This window comes from Taudactylus pleione, unplaced genomic scaffold (genome assembly GCF_031769625.1).
Source record: "Taudactylus pleione unplaced genomic scaffold, aTauple2 ptg000039l, whole genome shotgun sequence".
Taxonomy (NCBI): domain Eukaryota; kingdom Metazoa; phylum Chordata; class Amphibia; order Anura; family Myobatrachidae; genus Taudactylus; species Taudactylus pleione.
The window spans coordinates 4,103,854-4,125,675 of NW_028284441.1; the positions used below are offsets into that span (position 1 = coordinate 4,103,854).

At 43.8% G+C, this 21,822-nt stretch overlaps 1 protein-coding gene across 5 annotated transcripts in view; it reads left to right on the forward strand.

Annotated features, from left to right (window-relative positions):
- KLHL13 (kelch like family member 13) overlaps positions 1-21,822 on the forward strand; it is a 111,327-nt gene that overhangs the window by 85,460 nt on the left and 4,045 nt on the right. For all 5 annotated transcript variants that reach the window (XM_088452993.1, XM_088452974.1, XM_088452980.1 and 2 more), the window contains one exon: positions 11,549-11,662. In XM_088452993.1, the coding sequence (XP_088309119.1) occupies positions 11,549-11,662 (114 nt within the window). The remainder of the gene's footprint in view (positions 1-11,548; positions 11,663-21,822) is intronic.

Consider the following 21,822-nt stretch of genomic DNA (forward strand, 5'->3'; position numbering starts at 1 on the left):
CGGCATTTTTGCTTGCTCGAGGTGAGCAGAAATGCGCAATAAGTCCTGGTCTTGGACTGCTGCTTGGGCGCCCTGACCAGGACTTTATTTATTAACAGTTTATTATATAGCGCAACAAATTCCGTCGCGCTTTACAATTTGAATTAACATTATACTGGGTTGTAAAAGACATACATACATAAAAGACATTTATAAGGGTAAGAGGGCCCTGCTCGCAAGCTTACAATCTATAGGGAAATAGGTGTTGATACACAAGGATAGGTGCTACATATTGCAAATTGGTCCAGCCCGATTGCCGATGTTCTTGGTGGGCTGTATAATCCAATCACACTGGAAAGTTGGCCTAGGGTTAGAAGGATGTTAAATTGAAGACAGAGAAGATGTGATAGGTGTTTACTATAAGAAGAGAGTTCGATAGGGAGCTATAAAAGGTTAGGTGGGCGGTCCTGGAATCTGATAAGCTTGTCTGAAGAGGTGAGTTTTCAGAGAACGCTTGAATGTTTGGAAACTAGTGGAAAGTCTTATTGTACGTGGGAGGGCATTCCACGGGGTGGGTGCAGCCCGAAAAAAGTCCTGTAACCATGCATGGGAACAAGTAATGAGCTGGGATGAGAGACGCAGATCTTATGCAGAGCGGAGATGTCGGGTTGGAAGATATTTTGAGATAAGTGAAGAGATGTATGTTGGTGTGGTTTGGGTAATAGCTTTATGTGTGAGTGTAAGTATTTTAAATTGAATACGGTAGAAGACCGGCAGCCAATGGGAGGGACTGACAGAGTGGATCAGCAGACACTGAACGTTTGGTGAGAAAGATCAACCTCGCAGCTGCATTCAAAATGGATTGTAGTGGGGAGAGCCTGTTTTTGGGAAGACCAATAAGGAGACTATTGCAATAGTCAATGCGGGAAATTATGAGTGCGTGTATAAAAGTTTATGCAGTGTCTTGCGTAAGATATGGTCGAATTTTGGCTATGTTTTTTAGATGTATATAGCAGGATTTAGAGACAGATTGAATGTGGGGAACAAAAGACAGTTCAGAGTCAAGGATGACACCTAGACAGCGAGCTTGTGAGGTGGGGTTGATTGTCGAGTTGTCAACAGTAATTGAGATATCAGGTTGGTAACTACTATTGGCCGGTGGAAATATAATTAATTCTGTTTTAGAAATATTAAGTTTGAGGTGGTGAGATGACAACCAAGATGAAATGGCAGAGACCCATTCAGTGACACGGACCAGCACAGATGGTGACAAATCTGGGGAGGACAGGTAGATTTGAGTATCATCCACATACAGATGATATTGAAAACCAAAAGAGCTGATTAGTTTGCCAAGAGAAAAGCAGAGGACCTAATACTGAACCTTGTGGTACTCCAGTTGATAGAGGTAACGAAGTGGAGGTAGAATCAGAAAAGCGACCAGTGAAAGAGCGATTAGATAGGTAGGATGAGAACCAAGAAAGGGCTGTGTCTTGAAGATCTAGGGATTGTAGTGTTTGTATGAGAAGAGAGTGGTCAACCGTGTCAAAGGCAGCTGAGAGATCTAGAAAAATTAAAAGTGAATAATGGCCTTTAGCCTTGGCAGTGACCAGATCATTTACTACCTTAGCCAGTGCTTTCTCAGTGGAGTGTTGGGAGCGAAAGCCTGACTGAATTAGATCCAATAAGTTGTGGGTGTTAAGAAAGTGTGTGAGGCGAGTGTAGGCAAGTCTCTCCAGTAGCTTGGAGGGGGCAAGGGAGCTGGGAGATAGGACGGTAATTTGAGAGAGAGTTAGGGTCAGAATTTTGTTTTTTCAAAATGGGAGTGATCACTGCATGCTTGAACAGTGATGGAAATATACCAGTAGAGAAAAAGAGATTACAGATTTTAGTTAAGTGTGGAATGAGCACAGGAGACAGAGCTTTACTGATTTGTGACAGTATAGAATCAAGAAGAGAGATAGTAGAGTAGGAGGATGAGAAGAGTGTAGCTACTTCATCTTCATTAGTGGGGTCAAATGATGAGAACTTGCCACTGGGTTCAGGTAGTGGATTGAACAAGACCCTGGCTGAGGAAGTGCATACCATTTCATTTCGGATATTATCAATCTTGTTCTTGAAATAGGAAGCGAGATCTTGTGCACGGATAGTAGCAGGTGGGTTGGGTGACGGAGGGGTAAGAACTTTAGACTGTTTAGCCGTTTTACACGACTAAACCTGGTCTAATTGGGTGGAACAAGCTCAATAATTTATGGGCTCCCCAAAACAACTGAATGGTAACATTGGGCGTCCATTAATTACCGTGCTTTAAAACACCATTGAATCGCCTCCACGTATAAATGAGGGTCTTATGTGTAAATGCAATGATTCATCCATAGACCGAGCTGCTGTATTTGCTATTGAGTACAAGGTGGTCAGAGCGCACTGAATCTACTTTATTCTAGTTCAGTTTTATACTTTCAAATGTGTTTAACTAAAACAAGAAGAAGATAAATAATTTATTAGCAAGTGTGAGTCGCACTAGTGTGGTATAAAACACAATGCAGACCTAAGTGCACTTCACTCCAGAACGAAACACAATGTCATAGATGTTGAAGTACCTACATAATCCACTATACTGCCTCTTTTAAGAGTGAATTTGCCCTGGATAAATCTCAGCGTAAAGGCTGTTTTAATAAGTTTTCTATCTATATGTGTTTTTTCAAGAGCCTGCACTTCTGATGTTAATGCTACCCTGATGTTAATGCTACCCTGTGCAGTAAATATGCTGGGCATATTTACTACTAATCTCCTAAATCAAGCTAGTAAAATGAGTTGTTTTATGTCTAGTGAGGTGTCTCAGTCGCGTGTATTTTATATAGCCTCCGCTTGTAATGTATTTACTCACCAGAGCAGAGAGCAGTTTGGTTTTCCTTATCAGTTTGGGAAAGTTATGTTTTAAATAGTGGTTGGACCTGAATTTATGGCCTATTTTCTGTCCTTCCTGTGCTTTACCACATACATTATGAATTAGTATGATCAAGTATTATACAATATAACTAATATTATACTGGTTGAGTCTCCCATATCCAAAATGCTTGGGACAGAATATTTCGTATTTTGGAATATTTGCATATCATAATGAAATATATTGGTAATGGGAACCCAATATACACAGAATGCATTTATGTGTTATATACACCTTCATACACACAGCCTGCAGATAATTTTATACAATATTTTCAATAATTTTGTGAATCAAGCAAAGTTTGTGTACAGAAATGAAATTCATGTATGTTTCATATACACCTTATACACACAGCCTGAATTTAATTTGATACAATATCTTTAATAATTTGTGCCTTAAGGGGGGTATCCACTAGACGATAAAGTTGAACGATTGAACGATAATGATAAAATCGTTCGATAATCGTTTGAACATCGTTTGCAAATCGTGCAGTAATTGTTTCTAACGATGTACGATGCGCGCTCCCGCTGGTCGTTTGATCGTCTCCTCCATCGACTGAACATGCAGGTCAATTTCACTTGATTGCTTACAAATCGTTTACACATCGTTTACACATCGTTCACGCTGAACGATCAAACGATGAACCACTATCTGCCCACTATAGCTGAAAGCTCTCAATCACAGATTAAAACAACATAGCTTATTGTTAGATCTTTTGCAAATCGTTTGCAAATCTTTTGCAAATTGTTCAGAGTGGAAGATCATATTTCAAGGGAAACTTCAAGGGAAAATCGTTAAGAGGTTGGACAGGGATAAAATCGTCTAGTGGATGCCCCCCATTAGACACAGTTTTGTGTACATTGAACCATCAAAAATCAAAGGTTTCATTATATGACAAAATGATTCCGTATTTTGGAATATTTGGATATGGGAGACTCAACCTGTAATGTCATTCCTGTGTGCTAGGAATTAAAATTTAGAGCACATAGTTGATAGATATATCTATTTAAACATACATGCAATCAACATTGTAATATACCAATAGCTGCCTGTATTCGTATTTTAGAAGTTGGTTCTCCCAGGACGAGGCTCATCCATTTTGCTTCGGGTGTGCTGACCCCTACGTATTCCCCAAATGCAGGAAACTCGACTGCATAATTTGTGGTAGTGGGGGACTGCGTTCGCGCTTTCCCTGGAAACAAACAAACAAACATCCCTAGCCTCTACCTTTTTGACCAGACCTACTCCTTCAAGGTCCGGCCTTCGGCCAATCCACCCTGAACACGCTCCATCTCGTCTGATCTTTTGAATCTGAGCAGGAACAGGCCTAGTTAGTACGTGGATGGGAGTCCACCTGGGAATAACGAAGTGCTGTAGGCTTAATTCGTAATTCGACTTAGTGGCTGCATTGCTGGTGTGGCTGTTGGGCCGCCATCTTTGCTGTAGTGGGGTTCTGGGTTCTTTACTTCTCACCATGCTCAGAGCTAGCAGGCCGGTTATGCCAGCATCTGGCGTTCTGGTGGCCTGGTTTTAAAAGTGGGGTTTTTTACTCCATTGTTTTCCATTGTCCTGACTCCAATTTCTTCCTTCAGCGGGACCTGGACACCGGGTTACGCCTCGGTTCTCAAGGTTCAGGTGTCGACGCAGTCTATAATTTTAGCACCGCCTGGCCTTGTTCCTTCATATCAAGCTTTTCTTGAGAGAATTTTCTGAATACAGCCTCAGTTTGTCCCACCTACATCTCCGTGGGACCTATACCTGGTTCTGAAGTTCCTCCACTGTTCAATGTTTGAACCTGGGAGCATGTGGATTTAAGACTCCTTTTTGGAAAGTGGTCCGCCTATTGGCCTTGGCCTCGTCCAAGGGTTTTTCGGAGTTGGGAGCCCTCTCTGGTGGCCTCCTTATCTAATTTTTCATGATGTCAGGGCGCCTTCCTGCCTAGGGTGGTTTTACCTTTTTTCACTTCTTCCAGCAGATTGTGTTCCGGGTTGTCAGACGGATCTCAGTCTGCCGTTACCTTGAATGTTGTGCGGGCTCTTCGGATTTATGGGCCTGTACAAGCGCCATTGCGGAGGTCAGATTCCTTGTTGTTCTTGTGGATGCTGCTAATCGAGTTTGGCCTGCTTCTAAGCAGAATTTAGCCAAAGGGATTAGTTTGGCCATCCGACAGGCGTCTGTTGCTACTGCACGACCTCTGCTAGTTTTCTTATTCCGCACATTCTACTCATGTGGTAGGTGCTTTTTTGGGCTGACGTCGTGCCGCCTCAGCTTTTTCAGTATGCCGTGCACACTCTTTGATTCTTTTGCGGCCTCAGATTCTGGTTTTGGTCGCAGGGTTTGGTAGGTTCCTCAGGGCTCTCCCACCCAGGGGAGGAAAACTTTGGGACATCCCCAGTGTCTTGATCTCCAGTGTCCCCTGGTGGATGAAGGAGAGAATAGGATTTTGGTACTTGCCAGTAAAATTCCTTTCTCCGTTTCCACAGGGGACACTGCTTACCTGTCATTGCGTTCACTTTTCACATATTTTGTATGCACCATGTTGTGTGTGTTTTCTATTCAGCCTTGGCCATCTTGTTGTGTTGATTCCTTCTCAGTTTATGTCGTCTTATTCTGTTCCGTCTCCTCGGGCTCCAATTCTCTAACTGGGGCTTCTGTGGGATAGAGGGGGAAGAGTCACTCACAATTAGAAATTTAAAGTGCCAGCTCCTCTCATCCGCCCGTCTATACCCCCAGTGTCTTGATCTCCAGTGTCCCCTGTGGAATCAGAGAAAGGGATTTTACTGGCAAGTACCAAAATCCTATTTTCCAGATGTGTTATCACCGATTTTTGGGCAGCTGCCCATTGTTGTTTTTTTTTTTTCTTTTACTGCGCATGCATCTGAGCCACACGGTACATGCGTCCCAATGGCATAGAGACAGCGGTCCCAGTGGGGATTTGGATGCAGATTGGCGGTCAGAGACCATTTGTGGGAGGGAACTCAAACACTATAAGTGGCAAATCAAACGCAGGTCTGTCGTGACCATTTTAGTGCTGTGCCTGCGACTGAATTCGTACGCAATAGTTATGGGTCCAGCGGCTTACTTGAGACTGACATTCTAAGCGAGCATAAGGTTGTTTAGAAAATCGATGCTTCGACCGATGGTGTGTCTCTGTACGGACCGCACGATATGTCGTCCGTCTCATCGTGTGTCGGCTGGTTACTCGGATCATTTAATGGGTTAGCAGCTTAAGTGAAGTATGTTATCACATATGGCTGTATATAAGAGCTCTCCAACATTCTCAGATGTTTATACAGAAGTGTAAGAATGTTTCAGCTAAAGCACACTACCCTTCCTGTCTGTACACCTACTTAAAAACACGGACTGATTATATACCTTTTTATAGGCTGATTTAGATGGTTGTAGCTTCATTTCTCAGACACACATGTACTGGAAGTTGTTATAAACTTCATGTTGGTGTCCCTAAACTTAGAAACTATATATCCCAATCCTTCTCTGCCCTGGCCCACTTAATCTGTAATCAGTTGCCATGCAAGAAGCTCATAGGGTGGCTATGAACCTAACCATGAAAGCATTTGGGGTATTTTATTGTTGCATGACCCCTGCTTTTCGCTTGTATGCGTAATTACAGTGTATGTATTTGTATATACTATGTGTGTGTGTGTGTATCTCTCCTTTACAGGAGATGTGTACAGAACATATATTTTTTTCCTATAGGTGTCCCTTTCAGTCCGTTCCCTACCCCCTTTGCATTCTGTAAACTAAGCATCATCATTTGCTGAATACCATCAGTGAATGTACCAAACATTCTGCTTTGAATACCTGACTGCAATCTCACAAGAACTCTGAAAGGTTAATTTATTTGGTTCCTTCCTAATGTAGATGTGTGCAGGAATAGGCTACCTTAAGCAGGGTCATTCCCAATCTTGGGCAAATGCCAGGGTCTTCTCGCTCCTGCATGTTATCACCGGATTCTGACCTCTCACCATGAACGCTGGCTAGGATAGATTTAGAGGGAAGAACTGTACACACACTGCAGCAGTCTAGTCCCCAGAGAGATGAGTCAAAACTTGTTCTCTGTGCTAAAACGACACTTACTTAGGCTTTTTTCATAATATGCCGTTTGTAGTTTGTCGTTCGTATTTTATAGCCGTACGATTACAGTATGGTGTATGAATGCCATTACATACCACCATCCTACTATGATCTATCACAACGATGTTGGGTCTCTCAACCTGCAGGAAAATGTGTATGTGTATATATATAATATATATAATATATATATATATATATATATGTGTGTGTGTGTGTGTATATACATACATACATACATACATACATGTCCATAAATATTGGGACATTGACAGAATTTTCAGATTTTGGCCTCTATTCACCACCACATTGATTTTGAAATGAAACAAACAAGATGTGCTTTAACTGCAGACTTTCAGATTTAATTTGAGGGTAATTACATCCAAATCGGGTGAACGGTGTAGGAATTACAATGGTTTCTATATGTGCCTCCCACTTTTTAAGGGGCCAAAAGTAATGGGACAAACTAAACAATCCTAAATCTAACTTTCACTTTTTAATACTTTGTTGCAAATCCTTTGCAGGCAATTACAGCCTAAAGTCTGGAACGCATAGACATCACCAGACGCTGGGTTTCATCCCTGGTGATGCTCTGCCAGGCCTCTACTGCAAATGTCTTCAGTTCCTGCTTGTTCTTGGGGCATTTTCCCTTCAGTTTTGTCTTCATCAAGTGAAATGCATGCTCAATCGGATTCAGGTCAGGGGATTGACTTGGCCATTGCATAACATTCCACTTTCTAGACTTAAAAAACGCTTTGGTTGCTTTTGCAGTATGCTTCGGGTCATTGTCCATCTGCACTGTGAAGCGCCGTTTAATGAGTTCTGAAGCATTTGACTGAATATAAGCATATAATATTGCGCGAAATATTTTGTCAGCAGTCACATCATTAAAAAATACAAGGGAACCAGTTCCATTGGCAGCCATACATGCCCACGCCATGACACTACCACCACCATGCTTCACTGATGAGGTGGTATGTTTAGGATCATGAGCAGTTCCTTTCCTTCTCTTCTCTTCCCATCACTCTGGTACAAGTTGATCTTTGTCTCATCTGTCCATAGGATGTTGTTCCAGAACTGTAATGGCTTTTTTAGATGATGTTTGGCAAACTCTAATCTGGTCTTCCTGTTTTTGAGGCTCACCAATGGTTTGCATCTTGTGGTGAACCTTCTATATTCACTCTTGTGAAGTCTTCTCTTGATTGTTGACTTTGACACATATACATCTACCTTCTGGAGAGTGTTCTTGATTTTGCCAACTGTTGTGAAGGGGTTTTTCTTCACCAGGGAAATAATCCTTTTGTCATCCACCACAGTTGTTTTCCGTAGTCTTCCGGGTCTTTTGGTGTTGCTGAGCTCTCCAGTGCGTTCTTTCTTTTTAAGAATGTTCCAAACAGTTGATTTGGCCACACCTAATGTTTTTGCTATCTCTCTGATGGGTTTGTTTTGATTTTTCAGCCTAATGATGGCTTGCTTCACTGATAGTGACAGCTCTTTGGATCTCATATTGAGAGTTGACAGCAACTGATTCCAAATGCAAATGTCACACCTAGAATCAACTCCAGACCTTTTACCTGCTTAATTGATAATGAAATAACGAGGGAATAGCCCACACCTGTCCATGAAATAGCTTTTGAGTTGATAGTCCCATTACTTTTGGCCCCTTAAAAAGTGGGAGGCACATATTGAAACTGTTGTAATTCCTACACCGTTCACCCGATTTGGATGTAATTACCCTCAAATGAAATCTGAAAGGCTGCAGTTGAAGCACATCTTGTTTGTTTCATTTCAAAACCATTGTGGTGGTGAATAGAGGCCAAAATCTGAAAATTCTGTCAATGTCCCAATATTTATGGACCTGACTGTATATATATATTTTTGTAAAGGCTTGTTTTTTCAACACGTAAATTGCATTCTCATTAGAAGAGCAATAATAAACACCTGTACAGTACAGTATGGCAAGTTTATTGTATATTGTTTGCTATTTACACAAGTTATTACTAACAAATTTTGATTTTTAACACTGCAATATATATTTAACAACTACAGCCACGCTTCTGTATTCATTGCAAATATTATTGAATTTCACTAAAATATTTTCAGGTCCTTCTGTCTGTAATCTGATATTACATTTCTGCAGTATTCATTCCTACTTACATTATATTACAGTCAATGAAAAAATAAGTATAATGCACCAGTTATGTATGGTCAGAATCTTGCCTGCCAAAGGCTTGCTGCATACGTGCACTTCAGGCTTTAATCAGTTGTGCTCAATAGCCATATATAGGACTAATAGTGTTTCCTATCACATATACGGCTCGCTTACACCTGTCCGCTTTTATGCTAGGAATGCATTTAAAATCCACATTGAAATGAGTGGCATTGGTTTGTCATGGGCTTTGTTACACCATTAAGTTCTGAAATTCAAAGTCATGACCTATTTAGATGACAATTATTTGTACTGGTAAAAGCCCAGGTAAAGCAGGAGGTAAGTGTCTAAAGCACTAAAATGCAGAATGGCAAAATAAGAAGGTCCCGTACATGTGTGTTACACAGTACAGTGATTGCTTTCATTTATCTTTACTTCTCTTTGTTCATCTGCTAAAATACTGCATATACTTTGAATGTATTTAGGTAATCTGGCAGCTGACCCTTTGGATCTGAGTAACATTACATGATGTGTTAGGAATGTGGTCGCCTTTCTGTTTCAGATAGTATTACAATAGTTTTTCTTAATATAAAGAAACAGGTAGCACTTTGGAATAGATTAATTTTCAGTCTGATTTTGGATAGTTAATAATCTAGGATAGGAAAAGTTATTCAACAGTTTCTGTATACAGTTAAGGCCCCCATACACGGTGCGATGCAACAGGGGATCCGTCTTCTGACATATCGGACGGTCCACACACGCGGTGCGATCGGGTGGCCGACCGCCTGATATGCCGGCTCCTCCCTCTCTCACCCGCATAGGAATCCATGGGATCGCACATCGCAACCCCTGATCTTATGGTTCTGCAGAGAGATCATGGGGTCCGATGTACGACCCCACGGGCGCGCGCTCGGCCTGACATCAGGGCCATACACGGTGCGATATAGCAGGCAAATCGCACCAATCAGTCGGATCGGCTGCTTTATCGCCCCGTCTATGGGGGCCTTATGGGTAACCCCTGTAATATGATTCTTATTTATTTTTTCTTCCCAGAGTATTTATTACTAATGTGTACTTAACACTCCCTCCCAAAACATTATTTCTTTTACATTGTGGGTTCCTCCCAGCAACCTCTCCCTTCAATGTTTAAAATGAGAGGTTGGGGGGGGGGTTTGGGGGCATCCTGAAGTGTTGAAGATAGGGTTATATCATTTGGGACATTGCTGACTTCGTTTGACCACGGTATTTACATGACCTTTGCAAAACAAGGTGGCTGATTTTTGTAATTCAGCGTGCTGTGAATATTGCAGTGAAGGGTTAACATCAGACTGCAAATGCTTACCAATATCTTGTACTTTTTATCCTTTCTAATCATTGTGATCTTCCAAGCGTACTTTTCACTTGGGCATGTCAGAGACATGACGCTCCTTGTACACTTTCACAGTACTTTCCATTCATATGTCTAAAGACGAATTTACCTGGCACCTGACTCTGTGTAAGGGGCAGAATGCATAAATGTCCAGCAATGCAATACTGTCCTCCTACAAGCAGCTTGCTATAAAGGGCTGAGACGTCTTGTTGTGTATAGGTGTGTGTGTGTGTCTGTGTATATCAGGGGTGGGGAACCTGTCTTCTGCCGAGGGCCAGTTTGATATATATAACACTTTTCCCGGGCCCGGTGCAGGCCACTCCCCTCTCTTTGTTGTCATATATGGGCGGGGAAACAATTTCCAGTGATTTCTGCAATGCTCGGAGCATCCTGAGGATGCTCTGTGGAGCTGTAAGGACAGCAGTGTGACTGTCTGAAGCGTCTAAGGACACTCCAGGTGGCACTGCTGCATAGATTCTGGCTGCAGGGTGCCATTCTAGTCATCCTGCTATCCAGATGAGGCTAGCAGAAAAAAGCTCAGAGGGCCAGATCAAATGATTCCGGGGGCCTTATGCAGCCCCCGGGCCTGAGGTTCCCCATCCCTTGTGTGTGTGTGTGTGTGTGTGTGTGTGTGTGTGTGTGTATATATATATATATATATGCTCAGTGGAGTATCTGTATTGTGCATGTAAAAAAACAAAATCAGATTGATTGTGGCGCCAAATGTATTGTCTTTGCATCTAATGTGTAGCTGGAAAAAGTGTTGTCCTGACAATCTATACAGTGTTGGCATTTCATCTCTATACGGATGGCTGTTAAGCATGCACAGTTACACACAAAAGGGGGAGGGCGGATCTCCTGTAGAGGGAATGCAGTAGAAATAAAATGTAATCCACAAATAGTGATAATTCATTGAAGATAGCATTGTGTGTTTCTTTCTTCATGAGATTGTGTTGTCCTACACTGTTAGGAATATACCACCAATTATGTTTTTTCTTTTTTTTTTCCTGTACAGCCACTGTAGAATGTTACAACCCCAGAACAAATGAATGGAACTACGTTGCAAAAATGAACGAGCCACATTATGGCCATGCTGGAACTGTGTTTGGTGGACTTATGTATATTTCAGGTAAGTGTGCAAAGTTTTCAAAAATATACACACCCTTCTGCAACTCTTGCTACATAAGTTTCTTTAGGTTTTATATGCCTTTTTTGCTTTTTAGTAAGGTTCATAATATACTAGCTGGGATACCCGGCGTTGCCCAGGTTGAAGAATGGACCTTGACTGCACCTTTCATTCTTTACAACGTCCTCTCCTGTAACATCATTCCATTGATTCATTGACATTTGCTTTTTTTTCCTCAAAGGTCTCCTCCCGTCTTGCCTTTGTTTTACTTCTAGCAGCTGAGGAGCTGCAACCCAGACTGGATTGTACACTTTTTAGCCTTTTGGTTGTGTTTTAACAGTTATCTTGAAAAGGACCACACTTTTGAAGGCTGAGATGTGAAAAGAACTAAACTTTGGTTGACTGTGGCATACTAAAGGTGGAAAGCTTTGACAAAGAACCACAGAAGTCAATCACACCTGGATAACAATGCAATATAGGAGAAAATGACAGTGCAGACAGGCATATTCTCTGACTGTTTGGATTGGGGTGACCTAAAGGCGCTCATGCTCCATGAGCGATATCGTCTAGTGTTTCCCCGGCAGTGATGTGCTCAATGTCATTAACGACATTGAGCACCCACACTGAATGATATTCATGATATCATTCAGCGACGTCGCCCTCCCTCATCCCCGAACTTGTAGAACCTGACAATATTGTCAGGTTGAAAATATACAAAAAGAATATGTCTGCGCTGATGTTCACAAAAAAAATATTGGAAATATTATTGAATAACAATTTATTTCACATATAACTAGAACTGCAGTTCCTAAAAGCATTGGATTCAACAATTATTTTACATATACTCAGATCATATCTGTACAATTGCCAATGTGGCAATAATGAAATGATTACATATGAAATTTGACTGGTAAAAAACAATTAGACAAACAAATGTTGTATTAATATCCCACCAATTGATGGGAAAAGACAAGCAGCAATTGAATTAATAAATTAATGCTATTAATCCCAAGATATACTAAAGGGATTCCTAATTAAACTCCTATTGGAGATTGGAAACAAATAGCCCAATGATGAAAGTTCCAATGTTATTGGATCCGCGGTGTCCGTAAAGTTCAAAGGACACAATGAGGTACATATATTAAATATGATGATTATTCAAGCCGCTCACCATCAGCTGATCCAGCCTAAGCAAGTCCGTCTGCTCCGGCAGAACAATGATTTCCAATGCTAGACACACTGGATGTTGAACTGTGGAATGTGTGCTGACCACAGTGATGTCTGGCTGTAAGCGCAATACTCACAGGGGAGCCGTCCGCTCCGGCAAGTTCCTGACTCCCACTGGTGAGAAGCAATGGGTGATGACTGGTAACCAGCTGATAGCGGCTGAAGGGGGGGTCCGTCTGCTCCGGCAGGCTCCCGACTCCCGCTAGTGAGAAGCACTGGATGCTATTAGATGATACCGGCTGAAAGGGGGTCCGTCTGCTCCGGCAGGCTCCTGACTCCCGCTGATGGATAGGCAGTGGATCGTGACTGCTACCAGCTGAAAACTGCTGGAAAAGGTGAAGATGCGGTCTCCAAATGCAAACAGGAACAGGTGCAGTCTAACTAAATTTCCCTTGACGCGTTTCTCCCCTCTCACGGGTTTTTTCAAAAGGCTGTGTCAGCAGCTGTGTGAACAATTAGATCACCAAGTGGAATTAGCGCTCCACTGTGTTTTGGATATTGTCAGGTTGCCCTGCAAGTACGGGCAATGAAAGAAGTCAGCGACCAGCGGGAGCACGCATCGCAGGTCGTTGACTGCATATCCACTGGACGATATTGTGGACGATAACGATGTTGTTCAAATCGTCCAATTTATCATCTAGTGGATATGCGGCTTTACAGGACAGAAATCAGTATAGCTTCCCAAGTCACTGCGGTTTCAGAAATTAGTGCAGAACAGAAATCTCTGCAGACCAGCATTCCTGCCCCCACTGGTACATATCGGCCTGTGCCTTCAGATCAGTGCAGTTTTAGGCACTGGAAGACATCCTGAGCAAACTTGCTTAAACCAAAACTTTAAATCAGAAACTCCATGGCCCTGACTAACTTCAAACATAGCCGAAAACCTAATCCTGGTCAAACTACACCACCATGCCAAATTTGGTGGAGCTAGGTACAAAACTGGCTGTGCGTAAATGACAGACAGACGCACACACAGTTTCTCGCTTATATATATTTTCTGAGGCTGTATTTGTCCTTGGAATATAATGCTGAACTGCTCTTGGGTGCAATTGTATCCAATGTCAGAATGGTCCTGTATTTTAATTGGGGTGTTAAAGGTGGAAGAAAAAAAACCCTCTGCATGCCACTGTGTTGTGACCTATATTGCTAGCATTGTACCATTAGAAACTACTGTATAAATCTGGGCTCGACAAATTTTTGTAAAATCTAGGAGCCATCTTAAAAGTTTAGGAGCCAGACTATAGTCCATTACCAAATATGAAAGCTTGTATAGACCACCACACATGCCCTTTCAGTGCCCCTCAACCTTACCACATGCCATCAAATCACCGCACATGCCTCTTTAATGGTCATCAGATTCTGCAACAAGCCCACACCAGCCCCTGTAAGTGTCCCCAGCACTAATCCCCCTGTAATAGTGTCCCCAGCACTAATCCCCCTGTAATAGTGTCCCCAGCACTAATCCCCCTGTAATAGTGTCCCCAGCACTAATCCCCCTGTAATAGTGCCCCCAGCACTAATCCCCCTGTAATAGTGCCCCCAGCACTAATCCCCCTGTAATAGTGCCCCCAGCACTAATCCCCCTGTAATAGTGCCCCCAGCACTAATCCCCCTGTAATAGTGCCCCCAGCACTAATCCCCCTGTAATAGTGCCCCCAGCACTAATCCCCCTGTAATAGTGCCCCCAGCACTAATCCCCCTGTAATAGTGCCCCCAGCACTAATCCCCCTGTAATAGTGCCCCCAGCACTAATCCCCCTGTAATAGTGCCCCCAGCACTAATCCCCCTGTAATAGTGCCAACCAGTACTAAGCCCCCTGTAATAGTGCCAACCAGTACTAAGCCCCCTGTAATAGTGCCAACCAGTACTAAGCCCCCTGTAGTAGAACCATGACGTCTCTCCCTTAGTGCCCGTGGGGGGAGTCGGACTCTGGAGCTCAGGAGTGAGCTCCGGCTGCTGGGAATCGGGCGCCCGCTGGTAAAATTTCAGCGGACGCCTGGCAAGTGGAGCCTCCCTGCAGTGGCGGGGGGGGGACGGGCTTGGAAAACTCAGTCGCCAGGTCTAAAATCTTAGTCGACGTGGCGCCCGGGATTTGTCTAGCCTTGGTATAAATACATTTCATTGACCGGAATCAAGCAGTGAAATAAAGCTATTTGCATACCTAGACTCCAAATAGTAAATATTTTTATGAAATGTGAGTTAAAATAAACCCATGTAGACTACAGTATATTTCTTCTTTACATTCTACAAAACTACTGCCTGGAAGCCCCCTGCAGAGACCATATTTGCTTGTGTTTGATTTGTCTTAAAACAAAAATCTGAATAACCCAATGATGATCCTGCCAGATGGCCTCCTCCCCCAGCATCAGTGAACACACTTTTCTGCTATCTCCCTGAGTTATGTATGGTCTGTTTGCTGTAACAGTAACTTTCCTTGTTGCTCAATATATCACTTTCAATCCCGAAAGCAGGCATAGCACTTCTAACTACATGGCGTTGCAATGAGAAATGTAAAAAAAAATGGGATTGATTTAATCAGATGTGTTTGGCGAAACTTCATAAAATACTTTAGATAATGCAGACAGAGTATTTAGATATTTATCTCAAACAAAATAGGCATTATTCCTCTTTGGGTCTTGGCAGAGGTCTATTATTCACGTTAAAGCCTTCAGTGTTAACTCACAGATGAGATTAAATCCGTAGATATTCCATTCCGCCTTTCGTCTGAAACAATCCGACCAGCTTTGCTTTCAGATATACATCGAACAAAGCTCGTGTAAGTGGTCCTTATTTGTGTCAAGCTGAGAGGCTCATCACAGGAAGAAAATGTATTTCACAATGGAAAAAGTCAATAGACCACAGCTGCAGCTGTACTGCTCTCTTCCTAGTGGCCTAATCGCAGAGAGATGGATGCCCTTCCTGTGATCAGCGCTCCCTTCCTGAATGTGCGCCAACAGGATTTCTGTTTTGCATTTAGTATATGTCACATATTCTCATGTTAATGGATCCATCCCTGAAAAACAGACGCGCGCTGAATGACTTCCTTTATACAGGAATACAGTCGCTTGAAAGCAGGATGACTTTCCCTTTGTGTGTAAATGCTTTGCTTAATTTGCCACTTGTTTTGCCACTAATATTGCCTTTTTCAAGGCCCCCCCCCCCCCAATCTATCCTCTGTATTTTCATACAATAATAATCGAGTCACCGATTAGTCGCATGAATACATTAATTATTTCTGTAATATATCGCAGCAAGCCATGCAGAATAGAGCTAGTTAGATGCACGCGAACAAGTCATTATTACTGCTGAAGTGACACACTTGGCTAAGTTTTCCGTCGGGGTGTAAAGAATGTATTGCTAAGTACACGGAAAAAGAAAAGCATCCTTCTTAGCTGGTAAAATCTCAGTTTATATCTATTGACAACTTGCATGGTAAGAATGTTAGTGTGGAATGTGTTGGGTAAGTGTGAGGAATGTAAAATGTTTGTGGAAAATAATGCAGATTGCCATTTTGTAAGTGAAGGGTTTTGGTTTAATAACCAAAGTATGTATACAAGCAGCAGTTGTGATTGAATACTTGTTAGACTGGTTACTTCAATATTCAGGGTTAGATGTGGCATGTGTCAGACGATCCCTTAATGCCCATCGCATAGTCGATTGAAGTATGATTTTTCATGTCTGTTAATGTTAAATATCAGACCATTGCTAAAAATTGTAATTCTAATACCATGGCTCACTGCATAATTTACTGAGGAATCATTATAAATGAGAGGTCATATGCTTACTGGGCTCTCCGTTAGAACAGACGTCTCCCTATCTGTCATGAAAGACACAGGGGCTCTACCTGTACCCATTAGACCCAAACCCAGTACTCATGGTCCACTCACAGTACAGGTACTAAGGTTATCCATGCATGAACTGAGGTGGATTAATTATTACCCAAGTCCGTTTTATTCACCCACCTATGCTCAAGCAGGGATATCTCTAATGTCTGGATTGTGAGTGGGCTATGAGGATTGGGTTTGGGAACACTGCACTAAGTTGTGGAAGGTTTAGTTATTAAGATTTGAAAAGTTGGTCTGTCTATCAATTAAACACGCACGGGCATGACTTAAAATTGAACAAACACCCCAAAACCTTTCTAAAGCATTGTAGTAACATTTTTCAGAAAAAAAGACCAAAGAACAGATGAAAAATGTGGATGAATGAGTGTAACTAGGGCTCTCCTTCACTGCCAGCCAATCACAAGTGGTTTCCCACTCCAGCTGCTTCTGATGAACAGCACGGAAGCTTATCACTGGCAGTTCACAATGAATAGTGTCTTTTATGAAGTGCAAAACAACTTGTAAGAAAATAACCCTACAGGGTTCCAGGGACGTCATAAAGTCTAAGTGCTATGTTCCTGTTCACAAAGTATTTGTGAACTTTTAATCGTGTTTCTGTAAGAGGTGTGGTTATGTTTATCTGTAACTTACATTTTAGATGTAATAGTTAAGGATCTTGCTGGGCCCTTGTCCATTTTACCTGAACTACGAGTCCCACTCATTACCCAAACTCCTACTGCCTAGGGAAGGAAAGATTTGTAATGCATAGGGTGGAACAGTGCCATTTTTAACCTCCCCATCCTCTACAAAAGCGTGCTCGTTTGGTAGTGTTTTGGCTTGTCTATGCTTGGTGTAGAATACAACTATTACAGCATATATAACGACAGATAAAGAAGATTGCTGGGCATCAAAGAAATTAATAACTGTATGACATAGGATTCAGTTGTTCTTTGGTGGATAGGATAGAATTCAATTCAGTGCTTTCTCTTTCATCCACTAGGGGACACTGGGGGTGCTTACGCTGGGGTATAGAGGCGTGGATAACTGGACCCGGCACTTTAAATAATTTAGAAGTGTGAAGCTCCTCCCCCTCTATGCCCCATCAGCCCTCAGTTTAGAAAATGTGCCTACGGAGCTGGTCACAACCTGCTGTGCTCCAGCAACACATCTATTTTATTTATTTAGGTTTTCTTTTTACATCTTTTGACACTATATTAGGTACCCTTCGCCACCTCTCTAAAGGTGTGGTCCGGGTACCTGGCGACCTGTCCTTATAGGAGGCAGGAAGGAGTGCACAGTGCTTCTACTAAAAGCACTGACCTCTCCTTACCGCCACAGCACATTCTCTTAGCAGTCAGCACTTCTTGTTGAGAGATACTTCTATGGGGGACCACGCAGTGAGTAACCACCTGCGCATCCCCCGGCTCCCAGTTTCCCCCGCTGCCCAGCGTTGTACAAACTTAGTGTGCTGGGCAGCTTATGCAGAGCGCTACACGCGGCTCCACTGCTCTCCCTCCTCCCGCTATTACAGGAGACGTTCGGGTGCATATGAAGCGCGCTACAGCGCGGCACCCGGATCTCCCTTCACCCGCTGCTCAGCTCCCTGCTGTCCCTCCTGCCGCTGAATAGCGCGGCTCCCTGCTGTCCCTCCTGCCGCTGAATAGCGCGGCTCCCTGCTGTCCCTCCTGCCGCTAATTAGCGCGGCACTCGACTCTCCCTGCTGTTAGCGGCGTGGGCAGCCTATGCAGAGCGCTGCTCACGCGGCTCTCTCAATCCCTCTCCCCGCTGTCAGTGGCGCGGGGCAGCAGGTTAAGTGCGCTACAAGTGCGGCCACCTGCTCTCACTCTCCCCGCTGTACACGCGGTGTGAGGTGCACGGGGGGGGGGGGGGGGTTAATGGCCACAGAAGCCATCTTGTAAAGCCCTTCAGGGCATAAAGAAGGGGGCGGAGCTTAAAGGCAGCGCGGGTCTCTCTCCCCTACGCGGCAAGCGGCTGTATAACAGCAGGGCTGCCGTTCTTCATTACACAGCAGCTCATACTGCATCTCTATATAGGAGATTGCAGTGTAGAGACACAGAAGGCTGGATTCCTCTGCTGCCATCCCTGTGCTGCACAAGTACATCTCCTGATTACATCCCTGGTAAAGAGGCTGTAAGTAACTGGGGTGTAAGTGCAGGGGAATCTGATCTGTGGGAGGGGGGTTTCTCCTCCACTGTGTCCCACAGCCTTCTTGTTTATCTGGTCTGTCTCTTTTCTGTTTTATGCTGTGTTTCTCTGGGTGACTGTGTGTACCAGGTCCAACAGAACCAAGGCTTCTCTAAAGCTGTTTGTCTGTTCCAAGTGTAACAACAAAAAGACTAAGCCACATGCCACTGGGTCCACATATGTTATGTTTGTAATAACAACGGGTTCACAGTTGGCGATTACTAGCTCTTCTGCTCCGCTATGGGCAGGAGACACTCTGGTTCAGAGTAAAACGGTGCTTGCACCCTCCACTTCCTACCAAAAAAAAAAAATCATAACAGCGTACTCTTAATGACTGTTCTCCAGTCAGAAGAGTCGGACGAACAATTCGTCGCTACAGAGGATACCGTAGAGGGTGATTTGGAGGAAGTTTTACAAGAAACCCCTCAGGAGTTAGAGTCCACCTCCCGAGGGGTGGAATCTCTAATCTTGCAGTTATCAGTGGCCTGGATACAGCCGGATAAGCGGTTCCAAATTCCACGCAGGTTTCCCCCTAGCTACCCTTTTCCATCATCCATGATGGAGAACTAGGAAACACCTCCTCCTGTAGATGCGTCTGATTTCAGTCTCTCTAAGAAAACAGCAGTTCCGGTGCCGGGAGCTACTGTTTTAAAGGACCCTTCGGATCGTAAGTTTGAGATAACACTATGATCTACATATACCGCAGCAGGAGCTCAGCTTTGACCTACCCTTATTACTGCCTGGGTTAACAAGGCTGTGGTTTGCTGGGTTGACCAGTTGATTACACTCGGGTACTTCCAGAGCAGAATTAAGTCTACTAGCAGAACACACCTGTGAGTCTGCAGTTTACTTAGGAGAAGTTTCTAAGGATATCAGTCAGATTAGTGCCTGCATACCTGCATCTGCTATTTCTGAACGCAGAGCTCTGTGGTTGCGCGCTTGGCAGGCAGAGACCAAGCGTGCGGTTGAGGATTTACCATTCACGGGTGATATGCTTTTTGGCCCGGAATTGGACAAGTGGATATCCTAGGCAAGTGGGGGGTAAGTCCTCTTTCCTCCTGTCTACTGCTCCGGCTTCCAGAAGACCTTATATTGGACCTTCGTTTGATTCCTTTTGAGCGCCTCATTCCTTTTGTGGTAGAGCCAGAGGTGCTTCCACACAACCGAGAGGCTGCAGAGGTAGAGGTCGTCCACACACTGTTGCACGTAGACCAAAGCCTAAACCAGCTGAGAAACGGGTGGCTTGACGGTCTACCGTCCCACCTGGGTTTTCCTGCGGTGGGAGCACGCTTGCTAGAATTTCAAGTTCTACAGGAGGCTATCAGGTCTCTAGTAGTTTCATCTGTGCTAGTTCCGGTTCAGGAGCATCAGCGAGGTATGGGGTTTTACTCAAACCTGTTTGTAGTGCCCAAACCGAATGCGGTCAGACCCATCTTAAACCTCAGGTCCTTAAAATCTGTCTGTGAAGATGTATCATTTCAAACTGGAACATCTGCAGTCCGTCATTGCGAGCTTGGAACCAGGGGGGTTCTTATTATCCCTGGATATCAAGAAGGCTTATCTCCATATTCCCATTGGGAACCACACCAAGCTTTTCTGCGTTTTGCCATATTGAAAGATCATTACCAGTTTCGGGCATTGCCGTTCGGGTTATCCTCGGCTCCCCGCATATTCACCAAAATCATGTCAGTCATGATCGCTCTCCTTCGGTCTTCAGGAGTGAACATATACCCTTATTTGGATGATCTGTTGCTCAAGGCTCCATCGGTATCTCTTCTATCAGATCATGCCTTACTGACCTATCACACTCTAATCCAACCCGGTTGGATAATCAACTTCAAGAAGTCAAATCTCAATCCGTCCCAGAAGCTTCTATTTCTGGGCATGATAGTGGATATGGAATCACAGAGGATTTTTCTTCCAACAGCCAAGGCCAGGGATATCCGGTTGTTAGTTCAGCTAGTCCTCAGTCCAAAGAAGGTGTTAATGCTTCTTTGTCTCTTAGGAAAGAGAGTAGCTGCTTTTGAGGCACTACAGTTCGGCCGATTTCACTCCAAGGTTTTTCAGCTGAACCTGTTGGCACAGGGGCAGGGTCTCATCTGCTTCTACGAGAATGGCCCTTCTCTGGTGGACGTATCCACAAATCTTTTAGCGGGCTGGAGATTCGGAGTGTGGGACTGGATCATTGTAACAATGGATGCCAGCCTCCGAGGATGTGGAGCAGTAGTCCTCGATTACGAATTTTAGAGGGTCCCCTCTAGAACAGAGAGAGCCATAAATGCATTGGAACTCGGAGCGCTTTACAATGCTCTGATGGAGGCAACAGAGTTTCTAAAGGCTCATCCGGTAAGCGTTCAGTCCGACAACGCGACGGCCCTCGCTTACATCAACCACCATCGAGAAACTCTGAGTCGCATGGCTAGGCGAGCAGTAACTCTGATCCTCCGGTGGGCCGATAACCATTCAGTAATCCTGTCAGCGGTATTCATCCCGGGTGTGGACAACTGGGAAGCAGATTACCTAAATCGACAGGTTATCCATTTCGGGGAATGGAAGCTTCATCCAGACGTGTTCAACGTGCTGATACTTTGATGGGGATGTCCTCAGGTGGACCTCATGGTGTCACGACTGAATTGTCAGCTACCAGTATACGTGTCAAGAACTCGAGATCCGCAGGCAGAAGCAGTAGACGCTCTGACAAGTCAGTGGATCTACGACTTCGTTTACCTTTTTTCCTCCGATTCCGCTTCTTCCTTGTCTTCTAAAAAAAAGGATAAGACAAGCGACAGCCTCTGTAATTCTCGTGGCTCCGAACTGGAATTGGAGAAGTTGGTTCTCGAACCTTCGATCCCTATTGTCAAACGATCCGTGGTCCCTTCCTCTGCACCCGGATCTTCTACAGCAGGG